The following is a 20,679-nucleotide window of genomic DNA, read 5'->3' on the forward strand; positions in this document are numbered from 1 at the left end:
CATCTATAAAACTAATTATACATGTTATCAAAATGATTCATACTAGCCGTGGTAAATCCCATTCATTACAAGTGAGAGTGTAAGTCACAGTTCGCTGCCTCTTAACAGCTGCACAAATAGAGTGCACTGTCGCCATGGGGCTGAAAAAGGGATAGCATGTCACCTTTCAAATTTCGTAAGAATGTGAGATGTAATTGCATGCTTCAAGACAGAGGCAGTACTTTGGGGATCTGTAACCCAGCTCAGTTGTCAGAGACAGGAAAACAAATAACAGAACATAAAAAAGCCTCCTGTGTTAAGGGATGTCTTTAACCGCAGAGGCTTTCTGATCAGACCTGCTTCCTCGCCATCCTTCTTATTTTCCCATAACTTGAAAAATAAATAAGTTTAATTTTTGCCTCGCCCTGGCCTGCTGCCAGCCTGCTGAGCACGTCCCCGGAGCAGAGAGGAACTGCATGCCTGCTGTACGGCTCTGCTGAACCCAGCTAACACCACAGGTCGTCTGCTCAGCACAGAGCTGGCTTGCTGGCGGTTGTTTTCCCTAAATAGGGATTAAGATAACTTGTTCTACTTAATCAAATTAGTTATCTTTGATTCAATCGGGTTTTTAAGCCAAATTCCCAAGACAAGGTGGTTTTAGTAGTTTGTTTGGTTTATAATCTGTTTTCCAACGTAATCTGCTTAATTCTTTTTTCTGCATTTGGTTTCTGGCTGACTCAAATGTGTGTGTAAAAAGGATATTGGCTGGCTTAATACAGGGAAATGGCTAACTTAGCATTCAACCTCTTGACAGTTCCTCACTCCATCAGTAAGCCATTCCGTCTTCCAAGCCTCTCCCTGGGTCACTCAGGAGTACCAATCGAGCTGCTCTGAGGGCTGTGTTTCATTGGATTTATTCCAGTTCTTTTCTTCCTCTGCTTCACATTTGTTTCTCATCCTGCCTCTCACCTCCAGCTTTATCTGCTTCATCTCCTGTGTGAGGAAAGGCTGAGTAACCTGGGTCTGTTCAACCTGGGGAAAAGAAGACTGAGGAGAGATCTGTTAGGTATTCATAAATATCTGAAAGGAGATGGGAAGCAAATAGATGAGGCCAGGCTCTTCTCAGTAGTGTGTAGCAATGGGACAAGGAACAATGGCCTAAAACATGAAGATAGAAGTTCCATACTAACATGCGGAACTTCTTTACGATGAAGGTGACAGAGCACTGGAACAGGTTGCCCAGAGAGATTGTGGAGTCTCCTTCTATGGAGATACTGAAGACTCATCTGGACACCTACCTGTGCTACCTACTGTAAGGAAGCTGCTTTAGCAGGGGGTTGGACTCGATGATCTCTCGAGGTCCCTCCCAACCCCTGCAATTCTGTGATTCTGTAATTTTGCAAAAAAAAAAAAAGAAAATTCAGGTTTTTTCTGCCTATCACCTGCCAATCAGTGGCCGTTCTGGACACGTTCCTGGGCACCCAGCTCTGGGTGTCCTGCAGGAGGGGGTTGGACCAGGTGACCTCCAGAAGTCCCTTCCAACCCCAACCATACCGAAAGTCTGTAAAAGCTCAAGTCTTATCAGAGCTCTTTCTCTCTTTATCGGGACCCTTTATGCCAACTGAAAGCATTTCAAATTCCAGCCACCACATCCTAGATAACAGGTCGTTTCTGTGTAACTAGTTCAGAAAGGCAGGACTTGTTTAAATAAACAGGACCTTTGAGCATTCCTCTTTACTTTTTCATTGTTCCCCTTGGTTTTTAGGCTGGTTTGCAGCAGAAATAGGACATGCGGCCATGCTCTACCTCTGTTTCTTCCAATAATTTTTTGAATCCATTCTTTCAAAGAGCTAAAAGTCATAAAGATGCTGATGGATCTTTGGAGGGAGGAGATGGAGGCATTCCCTCATGCTGTGAGCTCCTCTCTGCCAGAAGACCTGGGGGGAATGGTGACCTTTTGGTGCTACAGTTCTCCACAAAAGGGGCTCCATCCATGCTCTCAGCCAGCCAGTAGACCATACGTTTACATTTCATTAGCCCTAGTGCTCTGACGAAGTTTTCAAGGGCCAACATTAGTATGACACTGGCTTTTCCCGGGAGCTGTTAGAGGTGAGACCTACACAAACAGCTGCTTTATTGAGACCAGAAACGGCGACAGCATTGTGCACATGGAAGTGGGAGACATACATAGGTGGAGCTGGTGGTTTGGCTGAAATCCCAGAATTTTATTTCATCTCTCTCTAAATGCTGGGCAAATGATTGAGTGGGTGAGAAGCTTTGCTTTCCTGCCTGTCTGTCGGAGAAAAGTCCTCCTCGTGCCAAATCCCCTGAGCTTGTGCTAGGGCCCTCCCTTTTAATCTGTTGCTGCCTCCACTTTCACTGACCTGAAACCTGATTTTGTTAATCCTTTAGGTTACCTTTGAATATATTTTCTTTGTTTTTCTTTCAGAATCCACTCAGAAAAGGATTTGAGTCCTTCCTGCCCAGGAATACTCAGCTCAGAGGAAATCCCCCAGATAAGTTCATCATTAGGAAAAAACTTCTCCAGAAGTGTGTTTGGGCAATGGAACAGACTGCCCAGGGAAGTGGCAGAGTCACCGTCTCTGGGGATGTGCAAGAAACTTGTAGATGTAGTACTTAGGGACAAAGTTGAGTGGGCAGTAGTGGTGGTAGGTGGACAGTTGGACTTGTAATTGTAGAGGCCTTTTCCAACCTTAACAATTCTATGCTTATATGTTCAGGCTGACTTATCCTAAAGAAAAATCCCACCTGGAAAGCAACCAGTGCCATCATTCTCAGTGTAAATTTTGTCTGTTTGGACAGTGTGTTTCTGTCTCCCCTTTTTGGTACACAGCTATGGGAAATACATAGGTTTTTGCAAGCTGATGACCAATTGGCTGACCTAGATAAGTCTGTCAGGGCTGATGTGCATCTGTCTGTAACCTCTCTCTTTTTGTTAGTACTGCTCTGGTGCTGTTAGCACCATTAAAAATGTTAAACAAGCAATATGCAGAATACTAAAGGAATTTATACCTGTAATCTGACTTTCAGAAATGCCAGAGGTGCTCCAGAGCACAGGAGGTTGGTGTGTTGGGTGCCATTATGACTTCAGGGAGTCCCATTTTCCCATTCTGGGAAATGTTTGGATTTTAATGGCGAGGATCTGGTTTGGCTATTTGATTGTGAGGGTATTGCAGATGTTGTTCTCTGACTGCTATTCGATTTGCATTACAGTCTGTGCTTGATGGAGCGAGATGCAGCTCCATTTTTAAGAAAGCACGTGGGATGTTGCGTGTTGGAATTTCACTTCAGTGGCTGTTATTGCATGGTGCTCATAAGTGCGTAGAAGCATTTGCAGCCAAAACCTGTGAGGATGGGTGGGGTTCAGTGGAACTATTTCCATCTGGGTAATGCAAAATGTACTGCAATATAAATCTTTGTACTTCGTTAAAACGAGACTTTCTTACAATTAGACTTTAAGAACTATTTTTGTGAAAATGAGCAATCTGATTTTTTTCTTTTTTTTCCCCCTGAAAAGAGTCCTAATTCTTTGCTGACAACCAACATTGCAGATCTCCCGGGGCAGCCAAAGCCCACCAGAAGCTACACGAGGGGCAGCTTCCTCACCCCCAGCTGCTCTCCCCTGACGCAGCTCCATGCCGTTCCCTCGGGCCCTGTCGCTGTCACACAGAGCAGAGCTCAGCGCTGCCCTCCGCTCCCTGTGAGGAGCTGCAGCCGCCATCAGGCCTCCCCTCAGCTCCTCTGCTCTGGGCTGAGCTGCTCCGCACACACCTTGCCCTGCAGACCCCTCACATCATTTGTAGCCTTCCTTTGGAAGCTCTCTAATGGCTTTATGTCCCTCTTATATCGTGGCACCCAAACTGCACGCAGTGCTGGAGGTGAGGCCACACAGCACGGAGCAGAGGGGACACCCCCTTCCCTTACCTGGCTGGGCTTGGGGCACCCCACTGCTGGCCCTTTGGGCCCCTGGGCACAGTGCTGGATCGTGCCCAACTTGCATCACCCAGAACACCCAGATCCCTTTCTGAGGGAGATAATCCTTTTTTTTTTTTTTGGTCCAAAAAGGAAAGAGAGACAACTGGGAGAGCAATAGAAATTGTTGTGTGTTTAAACCGCCTTTAGCTCCTGCAGCATGAGGAGCAAAGCCAGACAGAAGGGTTGTGTCTGCTCTGCAGGGCTGGAAATGAGTTGCAGGAGCATCCTCAGAGCTGCAGGCGAAGTTTGCAAGCAAACATCCAAAAGCAGAGGCCTAAATCTTAGAATTATTATTATTTTCTACTAGTAGAAGACATTTCTGTCTTTTGCTTATAGCTTTCAGCTACAACTCTGGCACTTCTGCATAAGATGCAGTACTGCAATTGGAATGATTCAGAGAAGATTAGCACAACCCCTGTGCAAGGATGAATTTTTTACATCGAATTTTTAAAAAGTTGAAGGCTTTGAGGCAGTGGCACAGCTGCCCAGAGAGCTGTGAGTGCCCCATCCCTGGAGGTGCTCAAGGCCAGGCTGGATGGGGCCATGGGCAGCAATCCTACCCATGGCAGTGGGTTGGAATTAGATGATCTCTAAGGTCCCTTTCAAGTCAAACCATTCTATGATTCTGTATTTAGGTTTCCAAGCATATTTACGGCTGATCTCTGCACAACTGGGAGACCTACAGGGTGAATCAGATGCAGCAGGCTGCAAGAGAAAGGAAATCACAAGGCTGCTTTTCTAGGACAAGAAATTGTCTGGTTCTAACTGTGTGAGGAAGCATCATCTGGCAGACAGATACTTGCAGGAATCTGTGTCCCAGCACTTTGCCAGCACCTTGAGTAAACTCAAACACTATTTATTTGTTGATGAAAGCCACAGGATATGTAATTTATGGCATTCCCAAGCTCTTCCTTGTGGGTCCCATAGCTTGTTGAAATAGCAAGAGCAAGTTGAACACACAGGCTTGATGCTTTTTAACACATCAAAAGAAGAAGTGGTATTTTTCCATTTGGAGGATGTAATTTCTTCTGTCTGAGTCCATCTGTCCTGTTAGTTAAAAATCAGTGCATGAAAATAACTTTTACATGGAAGGAAAAGAAATTATTCCTTTTTAAACAACAAACCCTCCAAATGCATAGATAGAGACAGAACTTAAATTGATATTGGAAGCTTCAAATCTTTGAGAGTTCAACATGGAGGATAGCTGTACAAAGGTGGAGAGTGTACTCTTATGGGGGACTCTAAAGCATTTTGTCATCATGCAACATTCAAATATTTTTTCAAGTAAGTTTTTTTTTTTCGATTCACTTTCTCAAAATTTCAAAAATGGTGATCAATTCTGACAAACTGTTTGCACTGCAAGTGGTATTTGGTGGAATATTATGGGCCTATTTTAGTATCTCAATCAGAAAACTGGTCTTCCCTTGCACAGATTTGTTGCACCCTTGACTTTGGTTGTTGAACAGCCTTAGTAGAAGTAAGTGTAATGAAGCTGAAGCTGTGAATTACCCATGACAAAGGTGCACCACTGCTGTTGGCTGTATCGATGTGAAGTGGCATCAGGTTGGGCAACAATTCCTTCTTCTCCTAAAACAAAGTGAGCCGAATTGCTCAACTGATGCTTGAATTTCCTTGGGTTATACTCTGCAATCCTATGTACTATGAGTCAACAGAAGTGTACAAGAAAACAGATTTGCAATGTATGAACTAAGACGGTTTGATGATTCTAAATGTTTACTATCTTCCTCAATTTGCCAGGTGCAGAGTTTAAGTGCATAAAGTTAGAGGAAAAATGGTTGTGGAATCGGTCTTTACTTTGGCTTCTCAAATATGATTTTCCCCATCCATGGTGGGGAGGTGGACTGGTGTTCTTCAGCCCTTCTTTGTCACAGCAGGGTCTGGCTGAGGTCTTCAGGTGCCACCAACCCTGGTGCAGAAATTGCATTTGCTTGGTGAATGTTCCAGTCTGTTCCTACTAAAGAGGAAGAAGTTGCAGCTCTAGAAACTCTGGGAGGGATCCATGGAGTCCTGGCTGTACGTCCTGAAAGTTCTACGTCGTTGTTTATAGCTATTTGGTTTTTTCTAAGTCTCTTATGTTGACCTTTGGGCTGTCTGTGACTTTTGGATTTGTGCAGTGAAGCAGATTTTTAAGAACTGAAATAAAGGATTCACTATTTTTTTGTCAGTTCTCGCTTCATTTTGTAACCTCTGCTATATGCAGAATAAACACTTGTGTAATACAGAAGTCTCGCCTGAATTGTAACTTTTTTTGTATTTGAGTTGGAAGGGACCATTAAAGGCCATCTGGTCCAACTCCCTGCACTGAACAGGGGCACCTACAGCTCCATTAGGTGCTCAGAGCCCCATCCAGCCTGACCTTGAATATCTCCAAATCTTTCTTTCCGGGTGCTGCCACTGATGCTGTGCCACCTGCCAGGACCACAGCCCTCCAATAGCCCCCCCATGGCCACGTGCTCTTAGAAAACATGGCCACTAACCTGTCATTCACCACCCTGTGCAGAGCAGTGGGCTCCCTCCCCAGCCCACCCATGCTTTTTTCATCCTATTGAGAGTGCTGCCTGATCAGGCAGAATCAAAACAGCTCACGTGCAATATGAAGAGCAGGTAGGTTTGACCAGAGCTCACACCAAAACTAAATATGGATTGAAGTGCGCCTTGCCAGCACAAAGTGTGCATTGTGTGGCTTTGCTGCGCGATCCCCAGCCTCAGCTCCATGGCTGTAAGAATGCTGCACCCTCGCTTTGAGGACAAAACAAAGCAGCAGTGTCTGAAATGGAATGTGCTGCAGGTAGCGAGCTAAGCCTTCATCACCAAAGGCAGCGGGAGGATTAATTAAGCACAAGAAGGCTGTTGCTTGGAGGGACTTCACAGGAATGCAAACCGAAGGCCCTCAAAGAGCCCACAACAAAGGGCAAAGCCATGCGCACTGCAGCTCGTGCCAGGATGAGCTCTGTGGGATTAAGGGCTTGGTCTGCCTTGCAGAAAGGGCAGGAACATCGCTGCCCTAGAGAGCAATGTGAGCAGGAAACAGATTTTCGGGTGGTTTTTCTTTGGTAGGGTGGATTAAAAAATTGCAGCGGTGCTAATGACATAAATGCTATATCTGATACAATCAAACGTGTATGAAAGTCTAAAGAGCACACGTAATTTGTTTTGAATTGTGGTTTGCTTCCAAATAAAAGACCATAAGCACCTGTTTCATTCCTTGCTTCTTTCTTGTTTTTGATTCTGATTTTTGTGCTTGGCAGGGCCAAGCCAGTGTGATCTTGGCAGCGCTGGCACTCCTGGAGCTGCCTTTAGTGGTACAAAGGGGTAGAGGTGAGACAAAAACTACTGTTTTTCAGATATTACAGTCAACATTTGTATGGGATCTATATGCCTATGTATAGCTGAAGCACCTGTACTGCTCGGCTTAGCTGTGGCTCTCAGCACAGCTTTGTGTAGTATGCATTCACCCTCAGCTTTCCACATCAAAACCCTGACTTTTCTGGAGCAAATATGAATCTTCACATGTGGCATGAATCATGCTCCAGAGCTCACCACGCCCTTCACTAACTGTTCTGTATTGAATTACTCTTGTTCAGGTACGTGCCTTATGTCCATTTTGGAAACGTTCAGTTCCTCCTCCCAGAGATCTGGAGATCTCCAGTATTCTTTCCACAAAGACAGCTGTAAGAAAGACATAAACAGCCTCATTTGAAAGCTAAGTTAGGCTGTAAGGAGCAAGGAGTGAAGGAGGCTTTTTAACAGCCCTTTTCTCTGCTCTGGAAGGATATTGAGCAGGGGATGAGGACTGGTGTCATTCCCTGACAGCCACAGCAGAAGATGAGCAGAAGACTACCCAGGAATGCAGCACATGGGTACAGTCACATAAGGAAACCCCACTGTTCTGGGGAGCTGTTTGCTGGGTAAGCTCTGAATTAAGGATGTAGAAGACTAGGAAATGTAATAGAAATGCACAGAAAAGAACTAACTTTAGGTTTGCTGGAATAAATGAGGCCCTTCTGAGGATAGAGGGAAATAGCCATATTGATTTCTCTCAGTCATTTCCGTAACAACCAATAGTGCTAGAAATTCTCTCCCACAACAACCTGGCTTTGTATTACCTACCATCATTGTCTGGATTCAGCCACAGCTTCTTATGTCTTTACTATAAGAAGTCAGGCACATTTCCTTTCTATCAAGTAGCAAATTACATGCATGGTTCTTTCTTTTCACCAGAGGATGGTGACACACTGGAGCAGTTGCCCAAAAAGGTTGTGGATGCCCCATCCCTGGAGGCATTCAAGGCTGGATGTGGCTCTGGGCAGCCTGGTCTGGTGTTTGACAGCCCTGCATACAGCAGGGGGGTTTTCAGCTCAGGCCATTCTACGATTCTATGACTCTATGATTCTTCTACTCATTCTACTCATCAAACTACGGCACCATTCCCTTATTTGAATTTGTGTAGACTTCCACTTGTACAGCATCCCATTTCTATAACATTTTCCTGAATCTTCTCAAAATATAAACCTCCTGGACAGTTTTCTAAAGTGGCCTAAACAAGCACAGGTAATTAGTCTTGGCTATCAATAATCCCTCTCCCTTCAACCAAGGTTTGAAGCTACCTTTTTCTGCTGCAGGGCAACACTGTCTAATTGTACTGTCTGCAACACGCTCTGGTTGTGTCCTTTGCTGTTTCAGAAACACAGCTACTCCATGATTAAGTACAGCTACTCACTTTATTATCTAACTTGTCTAGCACTCTACTGCGTGGAATACTTGGTTTTCTTTTCAGTACCGGCTTTAATTTCAAAGTCATTGGAGGCAGTCTCTGGTGCCCACCAGCTTTCTTTTTTACCTTTCTTTCTCAATAGGTAAATTTTTGAACTGATTTGGAAGTACTGTGTCATAAACTATTGATGTTAATTTACTGCTTCTGCATGGTCCTCCAAGCCTATGGAATAATGCTACCATTGAACAGCAGGCAAAAGTGTACCAAATTGTACTGTAATTTTAATAAAATTAAATCGATATGGAATTGTGCTAAAAATAATGGAATTGAACACTGACTTTGTTTAGAATATTATTATTAATCTGAAATCATAGAATTGCAGAATCACAGAATGGTTCGGGTTGGAAGGGACTTTAAAGACCACTCAGTTCCAATCCCCTGCCATGGGCAGAGCTGCCACACACCAGATCAGGCTGCCCAGGCTCCCATCCAGCCTGGCCTTCAATGCCTCCAGATATGCAGCCCAGAACACAGTTGGCCTTCTGGGCTGCAAGCGCACACTGCAGGCTCACGTCCAGCTTTTCATCTGCCAGGAACCCCAAGTCCTTTCTCCGCAGGGCTGCTCTCAGTGAGTTCTTCTCCCAGTCTATACTTGTATCTGGGATTGCCTCCACCCAGGCGCAGCACCCTGCACTTGGCCTTGTTGAACCTCATTGGGTTCTCATGGGCCCACTTTTCAAGCCTGTCCAGGTCCCTCTGGATGGCTTCCTTCTTTCTATTATATCAAGTGCACCCCACAGCTCGGTGTCATCAGTAAACTTGCTGAGGATGCATTCAATCCCACTGTCTGTGTCATTGATAAAGATGTTGAAAAGCACAATAAACCCATAAATCAACAAACTGAGAATCATTCAAGTAACATTTTATTCACAAGTAAAAAAAAAAAAAAAAAGTAATACAAAGCAATTTATACAAGGTTTTAATTTACATTCTTTAAAGGATCATTTAAAACAGCACTGTAAGTCCTTAGATGTGATATGTGGGCAGTCAAAATGCGGTGGTAGTGTATGTTTTCTGTTGGCATGTACAACATTGCTTGCCACAGGCAATATAAAAAAGACCAATTTGGTTAAATTAAGGAAAGAAATATATACACAATATACATATATTTGAAAAGCACTCTTTTCATTTTTCCTCCCTCTTTGCTCCGAAGCCATCTGTCACTCATGTGAAGATAGGAGTCCTTCTATCTGGAGTTGCCGGACAAAAACATTATACAAAGTGTAAATTCCAAAGGGAAAACATACTGTGATGGATGCTGGCAAAATTTTTGAACACAGTATTTTAAAGAACTGTTAATAATGAGAAGTTAAAAATCCACATGTTCTAAAAATATCTTTCCATGTAATGAAATGCACATTGGATTTTTTTCTATTTACAAATATTTACAAAGAAGCACACATCTCTTCATGCACATTTAGTGAAAAATAATATTTCAACACTTCTTAAATGTGTGAAAGCATTCAAAGAGTTTATTCAAAACTATTCTTATTTGAGTATACACTTTTCAGTATTTAGTTATGTAATTATACTCCTTGTACAACTGAGTATATTATTCTACATAAGAGATCAAATAGGAGTAGTTACTGATTAAAATAAGCCCCTTATGTAGTTTCTTCACTTTGGTGTGAATTTGACAACTGTTAATCAACAGTTTTTGCACACATTAATAATCTCATTGATTTTGGCTGCCTATACTCAACCTAACTATTGTACAGGGTTTATCTTCCACCAGGTTCTTCAAAGAAGAAATCTCTTTCTGTTACGGAACATGACTGTCTCATCATTTCCACTGCCATACAAACCACGTGCAGAAAGATGAGTAACATTTAATGCAAAATTGCATTTGTTTTGCTGATTGCTTTGCTTTTGTCAAGGCACATTGGGGATTTCTACAGAATGATTGCTAGAGGCCACAACTAGCAGGTTGGAGCCTGTTGAATTCAGTGAGCCAGTAGAGGTTACAGGAATTACTCACAGAAGTTAAAATTATGTTAGGGAAAAATGGCTGCAGAATCCACAGTTTTACAGGAAGTGCTACAATAAACCACAGTCATAAAAGTCATAAAGAACAAACAGGAAAGAAAGTTGATATTTATGCTTGAGACCATCACTTTAGCAATGAAAATAATTCATTATTAGTAATAATATGTATGAATAGTTGTGTGACACACCTGCTGACTTTGAAGTGAGTTGACTACATTTATTTCAACATAAAAAATACACGTTATAACAACAAGTGCTGTGTTCCAACAGTGGGACTACCAGCAAAACATCCCTTTCTATACAGCTGACTTTCACTAAACCTAATGCACAGCTAATCTCCTGCTACATTGAGCAAAACAATGTTCCCTCTCACAAACAAAATAATTGGGTGAAAGGGACTTCAACTATATCATCTGTAACATGCAAATTTTGTAATTCCCCAAACTAGCTTATTGACTACAATGTAATATATAATAAAAGCTTCAGTTTATCAATAGATGATCCTCACATAAATAGAAATGTTTTATTTTTAAGTCCTTCAACAGCAGGAAACTGAGTTAAAAACTGGAATCAGAAAACAATCTCAAATGCATGCATAAATCTGCAAGCAGAGTAACTGGCAAAGTCTTGTCCCAGGCCTTCTCACAGCTGCAGCCATATTTAAGGTAACCATGTAAACACGTTAACATATTTGTATTTCTTGATATATTTACATACATTTGTATGCTCACTCCATTGGACTTCTTGAGAATCTTAGGGACGAAAAGGTTCTTTTTTAATAAGAGATGCAAATGTTCATAAATCCACTCTCAGGGTTCTCCCAGGATGCTCCTTAAAGTTTCACTTTACAGCTGTTACGGCTCAGATGCAACTGCTTAGATTGTGTGAAATGATGCCATTATTTTCCAGCTGATTTTGAAACCGTGTGACACCGAAGACCAGGCTGTATTTGATGACAGTCAGCAGACGAGCATTAGGGAAGCATAATGTTTTGGTGCTGAGAGAAATACCTTGCTTTCCTAAATGAAATTGAAAGAACAGTGGTTACATAAACAAAAAAAAATCTGTATGTGTTTTTATACATGATTAAATGATAAAAAAACCCACTGCTATATGTGAAAAGTCATGTAAACCTGAAGACTGTACCTGTATTATTATAACTAAGTGCACAGAGATAATAATATGCTATTGCCTTCTGATTATATCATATTGCCATTTGTTTTGCAATATAACAAAGTATAGACCTATGCAAGACTGTAATCCATCCACCTGCACTAAAAAGACCGTCCTTCTCTCAGAATATTTCAACAGGACACAAAAGAGCTTTTGACTTTTTCATCATGTTAAAATAGATATTTAGTCCCTTAAAAACTCAATTCATGTTCCATCAGTAGCTTCTGCAAAGTGTGGAATAGCAGCATCAAGACTTGCAGTCATTACCTTGCCATTGTTCCTTCCTATATATTCCTAGAAAATGGCTGTCACCTACTGATGGCGTGTTCCAAAATGAGACTGTGACAACTGCTTCATGACACATGGGATGTTAGTGCCAGACATTGACTATTCATCTTCCAGCATTACACACAAAACGATTTGTTTCTAAACTGTAGGTTGTAATAATATATTGAAGAACATATGAGCCATCTAGATAAGGTCAATATTTTTAGTGATTGCAGTAGGTTTTCAGGGCAATATACAAATTCTACTGAAGTCAATAGCATACAAAACCTTGACTCAGCGCTGTTTTCTCTTCTTGGAAATGTCACACAAAGAATTAAGGTTTAATTTACCAAGAATTATGCACTTAGTGTTTCCAGGATATGCATATTTTTGTTAAATACTAATTACTTTCTGCTTTTTATTTAAGAACAATATGAAAATGACATGCAAACTGAATGGGAGAGCATCAAAGGAAGGCCCTTTATTTCTGCAGATGACCTGAAATTTTCATAATTACAGGTAACAAATATTTTTAATTAAATTTGGTGGATTATTAATGTTATTAATATTAGTGGTAAATGTTCCTCTCTCTGACTACTGCAGCTTTCCAGCCACAGCCTACACAGCAGGTAGAATGGTTGAATAACACCACCAGTACACATGCCATACATGGGATCCTTTCACAGATTAGCTACGAGTTGCTCTCCTAGAATCACAGAATGGCCTGGGTTGGAAGGGACCTCAAGGATCATGAAGCTCCAACCCCCTGCTACAAGCAGGGCCTCCAACCTCCACATTTAATACTAGACCAGGCTGCCCAGGGCCCCATCCAACCTGGCCTCTAAGTTACTTCCTAATAGTAGAAAAAGGCATTTACAAACAACAACAAAACAAAATAGATCACAGATAAAATTCAAGATGATATGAAGATCACAAAGTAGAGTGACTTCCTGTGATGCTTATACTGTTATGTTCAGAGGCAGTAGTTTATTTCCATGTCTCATTTTGACCTGAGACTTTTGTTTGCACTGAGAATTTGAACACTGATATTTTACAGATTAAGCTGTATTCCTATTTTAGGGACAAACTGATGACATGGGAATACAAATGGCATTTAAGGTGTTTGAGATTCTCTACTGTTTCTGCCACTTCCTTAAGAACTTGACAGAAGGCTTTGTGCATATTTGTAGAGGAATGTTTGCATGTCCTTTATGCTTTGTTTAAGATAAGAAAAGACATTTTTGCATAAACAAGGACTAGCCTCATATAATAGTTTTGTCATAAGACTATTAATGGATATTGTTCCCCTGAAATGTAATTAATAATTGATAAAAAATGATTGGTGTACAGGCCTACCCCTGTGTTCTGGTTCATATTAGCTCAGCATTACAGCCTGAGTAATTACACCTTTCAAATTCAGTCATTTTCAAACATGAAACTCCTGGATCTTTTGTAGAGCTGTAACTTATTTCAGGAGCATCTAGGTGTAACCTTTGGAGAAACATAACTATATACCCTTCCACAATTCTATTTTTATCTAGCTCTGCGTGCCTGGGGAACTCATTCTCACTCCTTCTTTGTAGTTGAATTTCTTACCTCTTTATCAGTCTGTAGAGTCATCTGCTGTTCCATTACACTTTGGCTCAGTTTCAGCAGCAGCTGAGTTCTGAAGTGATGAAACTTCTATATATGTTCTATGCTTGGATATTTCAAAGGACTTTGCAATGTTTCCATCAGGAGACTTCGCTGAAGTAAGTACATCACTTAGCTCCTGGTTATTATCTGACTCAACAGCACTTGCATTTTCAGTCTCCAGACTGCAGGATTTTGCAGCAACTCCAGCCAGTTCTGAATATGATTCACAGAAAGAAATGCTGTCACAACAAGCTGAGTTTTGCATCAGAGGCCAAGCATCTGAAATGTCTCCACAAGCAGAATGTGAAAGAGAACCAAGGAAGGCAGGAATCATTTCTCCAACAGAATCAGAAGCCCTACAAAAAGATAAAAGGTGTTCTGTTTCAAAAGCATTCCAGCAAATACTATCAGTATTGTAATTATCGTCATTAGTGATTACAGGTATTTCAGACAGATTAAACAGATTTAGTCAGTACTCAAGAGGCACCTTGACCAAAAAACTCTTTTGAAATGGAAGCCAGGCTGTCCTTCATCTGGAAATGAAGAGAGCTCTGGAGATTACTACTAGAGGTAAAGAGGATGCCTGAAGCCCTTCACAACATGAACTTGGATTCTAGGAAATATGAAATACAGTTGCAATGTTTAGTCTAAAGAACAAAAATGTGATGAAATGTATTTGTTCTTCGATGTGTGTGTGTGGTGAGGGGTTAAGACAGGATATAAAAAGCTCAAATTGCAGTAAGAAAGATTTTCGGGAAGACTGACAAGGATTTTTAATTGTTAGAATTATTTAGAAAACAGAAGAAAGCAGAAGTAGAAACTCAATAATCTGTCTCAAATAAAATGATGATACTGACATATCTCAGTGCCTGCACATCTCTACTGAAAGCCCAGAAAATGATCTACTAACATGTTTTATTTCAAAAACTTTCTGCAGGATTTACAAAAATGTACAGGCTATATCTGATATAAATTAATAATTTATGTGACCAAAACTTTTCACACATTAATATTGCCTGCAATGCAATTCAAGCAGCTTTACTCATTTCCACAGCATGTTTGAATAGCTTAGATAAATACACAGAGCGTTTTTGTAGATTGAGGTGAAAAGTCAGGACATTGAACCACAATTGAAGGAAATACGGCATTTTGGCAAAGGAAATTGGAGCAAACTCCATTTCTAGTGGAAGGAATCGAGTACCTTTGATGTATCCACACAGATATGTCATCTATTTTTAAAGACTGAACCAAAAGGATTCCCAAAAAGTACACAACTCTCAATTTGTCAGCCTTGGTAATATAAAAGGATGATTCAAACTTCCTGGTAGTTAAACAAGTTGTTACAGAAAATTTAGGTATTTTACATCTCCTACTTGGGTCACCAACCTGCCTTGCATAAACAATATCTATGAAGAAGCTGCTTCTACATTTTCAGTTAAATTTGGCCAGAGGAAGAAAACAGCTGGACACCCTATATGGTAAACATTAAACAGTTTAAAGAAATAAACAAATCCAGTGTTCAAATCTGTAACTAGGAAACTCTGCATGACACCATGAGCTTTATATTTTTAGCTCAAGGCATTACTATGTCAGTAACAAGTACTGTATTTATACTCAGCTGTTTAGCAGAAAATAATGATGGGAACTCTGAAATACTTAACATTTCAAGTTTCACAGTCACTTAGAGTTTCTAAAAAAGGGAAGACTTTCATGATGCTTCTAAACAGTATATTAATCCCCTTAGATTCACAGGTTTATACAGCACCTTGCTAACACAAAGCAGGAAAGGAGGTCACCAAAGCCTCTACGGTACCACACAGTAATAGAATGGATGTCTACTTGTGAGAGAAATGGGTCACTTCTTCAGAGAAACTGATTTAACATGTCAGAATTTATTAAGTAATACTTAAACACTACATATTTTTTTCCTTATTTAATGGAAGGATTTTTAATCCAGAAAACTATTTTTGCACAAAACAGGAAGATATGGCTACAATTCATCAAAATCCAGTATTCCACTCCAAAGAGCTGCTGTATCCTGTGTAAATATTGACTTGATTGCGTACAAAATAGCTAATTTTTAATAGACTTACATAACATTAAATTACCTTTCATTAAGTGTAGTCTGCGAGTGCAAAGCACAACTGTGACTGCTGTGCTCCATGCTGCAGGTTTCATCACAACACAGTGAAGGAATCAAATGAACAGGCCCTAAGAATGAAAATTGATTTAATAGTGTTAAATGCATTGAAGTTGTGTGTAAACCTGGCCTCTGTACTCTTTCAAATTTGAGTATTAGTTTACTAGTTACATTAAAATATATGGATTAAGGGAAGAGATCTCTTCTTGCAATAAATAGGTTAATTTTTTTCTTTAAAATAGAGTTAGTCATAAAAGCCAAATCCTTTCTCCTGAAATAATACAGATGCCTGCCATGAAAATCTGAATATCCATTCTTCAAATTAATTTGCTTTTGAATTAGGTGCATAGAAGAGGAAGTACTTCGTTCTGACAGTTAGCATACTAGGCATTTAAGCTTGTGTTTTAATTATGTATTTGTTAATATCATAAACACATCTGTTCTGACAGCACTTCACAAAATCCCAGTGATTCAAATTGTTCAGGTTTTCAGTGTCCTTTAGAACTGGTATCATGTTCTTACTATCTGTGAAATGCTTCATACCAGTTTAAGTCTCCAAGCCAAATGCAGTGCTATTTTTATCACAAAGAAATGAGATAGATAAGATATTTAATGCTTTTATTTAAGTGAATGGTCACTGGAATGAAAACAACAAAAAAAAATCATAACCAAATAGCTACTTAGAAATTCTGTGTGCTTACTGAGAAATTAACCTAGGACAAGGGGTAGTTTGATAATGTTTACTTTGTAGTGAAAGCCAAACGTCACAACTGGAGAGTTAGATAAATGTTAATCATGAGTTCTTGTTGCTTGTATAACTGCTGTTCCTTGCAGTGACTTTTGAATAGAATTAACATACCACAGGTCTGTGATGTGCTTCTCTGGCACTGGCAGCATGTTCTGTGGTTGTATTCATTTAGCCGTGGTCTATCAAAACAAGACAATTCAGACCCATTGTAATGAATGTCTTGTGATCTCAGAGACCCTTTTGATAAAAAGAAAATATTTGTTAGTAAATGCTACTTCTTTTCCTTTCCAGAGTCTCTATCTTCACAGAACACTTAAATGCCATAATACACAGCATTCCATACATTTTCCAACCAAAAAATCCACCATGATGATGGGGTTTGATATAATGCATACCATAGGTTTTGTAACGAGCCCTAGAATAGCTGGTTCAACTACAGCCTCTCTTAGGAAGACACTTGCTCTTATTTTGGTGATGATTTGAAAGCATATCATATTCACTGTTCCATTTTCTCCATGGTTAATGATTCTCAGCGATATCAATCTGAAATTTTCTACATTTGGCTGCTTTGTTTATCTTATCTTAAAGGACTTGATATTAATAGCAGACTTCAGTTAGTCTGTATCATTGTAGGCCAAGACAAATGAATCACTAAATTTCACTAACTGAAGTTTGAGTTCACTATGCCTGAATTACTCAAAACTTCTATTGTCAAGGCTAAAATTTCATTTTAAATATGCCCCCAAACCAAAATCATTAATGAAAAACCTGCTATCCCCACTGGCCACATTCATTAACTCAGCAAGCTAATCTGTATTTCACAAAGGCATGTGATGCACAGATCCTTCATGATGGTATGTCTACATCAGTATTGCAATTCTATAATGGCATCCTAGCTTAGATTTCCAATGGTCCAAATATATCTGCAGCATTTAACAGAGCATAATGAGTACAAAACTATTTCTGGACATCTGCACAGCATTTTCTCAGAAGAAGCAAGTACATCCACACAGAGTTTGCATACATGTATACTGCTAGCTTTCTCATCTCAATGATAAATTTGCTTAAATGCTATAGACATAACAATTCTAGGTTTTATTTATTTATATATGGAGAGATTTGCCAAGCAAATACTGATGTATAAGTATTACAAAGAAACAGTGATAACTGGAAACTTACAGCTTGGTTTCTTCTCCATAAACTGCCTCTTGCAATAGATAACACAAAGAATAAGAAGAGCCAAGAGCACTGTTGCAAGTGCACTGCATATAACTGCTGCTAGAGCAGTGTCTCGAGGACTGGAAGCAGTTGATGGGATCTTCACAAGGTTTACTTTAGTGGTACCTGAAATGTAATTAAATAATAATTAAGGAAAGCTGTGCAAATCAGAAATGTACAATCATATGAACGAAATTTGGGGTAACAGAAGAGGCTCTCAGCACAAGAAAAAAAAGAAAAAAAGGAATGTTTCATCTGCTAATGAATAAGCTTTATGTAGATAAATAATCAACAGCTACATTATTTATATATATATATATGCATATATATCAATATCAAAATGAGTGATAATGAGATGCACACAAAAGCACTCTGACTGCTCCTAGGAATGGAATCGGATCTTCACCATGAAAATGAAGACTTCTCAATTTTTAATGTCAAAAATGATTTTAACTATTTCCTAGGCTATAGTAGAGAAAGCTGTCCACTAGAGGGAGTCACAATTACATGAACTTCCACTCAAAAGATCCTTTTAGAGAACTAGAGGTGCCCAGAAGAGTTCTAATGCTGTCAAAGATATCATCTTGCTTGGTTGCATAAATTGTCACAGATTTCTAGAATCAAACCAAGGATTTCACCAGCATTATTATTATTTTTTTTAATTCAGTGCTAATTCTTTTTTTTAATTCAGTGCTAATTTTTTAATATAAATGATATCTTTAGTGAAAATTCAACAGACTGACTTTATATCTGTGTTGTTGAAGGCTTATGCAACGTCTCTAGCTTTGACAAACATGACTTTCAAATGGAAAGTGAAAAAAAAAACACAACTGAAATCACTGAAGATTTAACTGCAACTACAGAAACTACAGAAAGTCTTAAATTGCAAATGATCTTTTTAAAGTAAAATTTTTTAACAACTTTGTACTCCATCTTTTTCAATCTACTCTGAAAGCCACATCATTCAGCAGCATCTTATGAGGAAAGGAGCACAAATATGAATATTTATCTAACAGTAAACTTTTTTTTTTTTAAAAAAAAAGAACCACACCACATTTTATTAACTTATAAAAATAAGTCAGACTGTCTATTTCCCCCCAAAATTCTTTTGTTAAAACCTAAAGACCATAATTTCCTAAGAAATAGTCCACACAGTCATATGTATAAATTGGAAAATAGATGTCTGCCAAAGTGTATTAGAATCACTAACTAAATTGTTTGTAACTACAAATGTTTGTTATCCTAGCTGCCTGTAAGAGTAGCAAGAAAGAACTTGCTTACTTTCTGACTTAGTGCAATCAATGGGATTGTATTCCTCAGGAATGCTTTTCTCACATAGTTAAGCTATTTCCTCTACACACATCAGACATCAGCACCAAAGCATTTAAAACACTCTATCACTTTGTTATCATGGTCAGATATTTTGCCAAAAATCTAGACCTTTTGAAAATGAACTTCTGTAACATCCAATTGTAAGACTGCAGACTTTATATCAAAGAAAATATCAACTCCTCAGAATCCAAATTTAAAAACCAAAAATGAAACCCATGCATTACATGAATGATTTTTACTACTATGTTTGACCCTAAAATCAAACGGGTGGAGAGCAAATTTGCACCTGATGTTTTTTGCATCCTTTTATTATTCCAAGTTGGACTGAGCAGGGCTTCTGGAGAGTCCAGTGAAGAGCCATCAAGATGATGGAGGGACTGGAGCAACTCTCCCATGAGGAGAGGCTGAGAGAGCTGGGACTGCCATAAATATTTGAAGGGAAGGTGGCAAGAAGATGCAGCCAGGCTCTCCTCAGTGGTGCCCAGTACCAGGACAAGAGGCAATGGGCACAAGCTGACACACAGAAGGTTCCCTCTGGACACCAGCAACACTTGTGTGCAAGTGGCAGAGCAGTGCAGATCTCCTTGGAGACCTTTCAAAGCATATGTGGCACTGTATGTGGCACTGGGCACCTTGCTCTGAGTGTCTCTGCTGGAGCAGGGATTGGGCCCAATGACATCCAGGTGTCCTTTCCCACCTTAGATATGCTGTCATTATGATTTATTAAAAAACAATAGATCTTAGAACTTATTAATACAGACGCTAAAATCTTCTACACAACTGAGAAACATATTTTGAAACTGTCTACTGTCTACTGAAGCTTTATTATTTTTTTTATTATATCAAAAGGTCTATTATTTCTATTTCAGCTAATAGAATACGATTCCAATCCATGGTTACAGGTAATTTTCCTTCTTAAAAATTAGTACTTGCCCTTCTCCTTTTTTCTATAATTCCAGTTATTCATAGAGTTAAGTCCTATGATTGCTTTTCCAGACCTTCATTGGTGTTCAACATTACAGTCTTTCAGAAAGAAAAGGTTTCACGCAGCCATGTTTGCTGGGTTTGGTGTGAAAATCATGGATATCAGATTTTCATTTTTATACAACTAGCTGATTGAGTCCTTAGAAGGTTACAGAAAGTCAGGACAAGTATTTAAAAACATGAAAATAAAAAATTATCAGAATGTCTTCAAATATTTTTCATGTCAGTCTATCTGCATGCTTCAATCTATCTACCTAAAAGCACTGATCACTTCTTAGAAATTAACCTTCATACCTTTCATTACCTTTCAGTTAATAGAAAAAAAAAGAATTGTTATTTCTGAAAGAATGAACAGAACAAATCACTGGATGTACAGCTGCTCTACTTTTGACTTTCTTCCTTTGCACACAAAACAAATTTATTTGC

At 39.6% G+C, this 20,679-nt stretch overlaps 1 protein-coding gene and 1 pseudogene across 3 annotated transcripts in view; one reads left to right on the forward strand and one right to left on the reverse strand.

Moving 5' to 3' along the window:
* The first annotated feature begins 4,335 nt into the window (after positions 1 to 4,335).
* LOC116244304 (U6 spliceosomal RNA) lies at positions 4,336 to 4,434 on the forward strand (annotated as a pseudogene).
* A 5,219-nt stretch (positions 4,435 to 9,653) lies between these two features.
* Positions 9,654 to 20,679, reverse strand: part of TNFRSF19 (TNF receptor superfamily member 19) — a 54,249-nt gene continuing 43,223 nt past the window's right edge. For all 3 annotated transcript variants that reach the window (XM_031615712.2, XM_090133815.1, XM_090133816.1), the window contains exons 6-10: positions 17,899 to 18,063; positions 16,831 to 16,956; positions 15,940 to 16,042; positions 13,793 to 14,187; positions 9,654 to 11,775 (exon numbers count right to left, since the gene is read on the reverse strand). In XM_031615712.2, coding sequence (XP_031471572.1) covers positions 13,800 to 14,187; positions 15,940 to 16,042; positions 16,831 to 16,956; positions 17,899 to 18,063 — 782 coding nt within the window. In that variant the 3' untranslated portion in view covers positions 9,654 to 11,775; positions 13,793 to 13,799. The remainder of the gene's footprint in view (positions 11,776 to 13,792; positions 14,188 to 15,939; positions 16,043 to 16,830; positions 16,957 to 17,898; positions 18,064 to 20,679) is intronic.

Source organism: Phasianus colchicus, chromosome 1 (assembly GCF_987193195.1).
Source record: "Phasianus colchicus chromosome 1, bPhaCol1.hap1.1, whole genome shotgun sequence".
Classification (NCBI taxonomy): Eukaryota; Metazoa; Chordata; class Aves; order Galliformes; family Phasianidae; genus Phasianus; species Phasianus colchicus.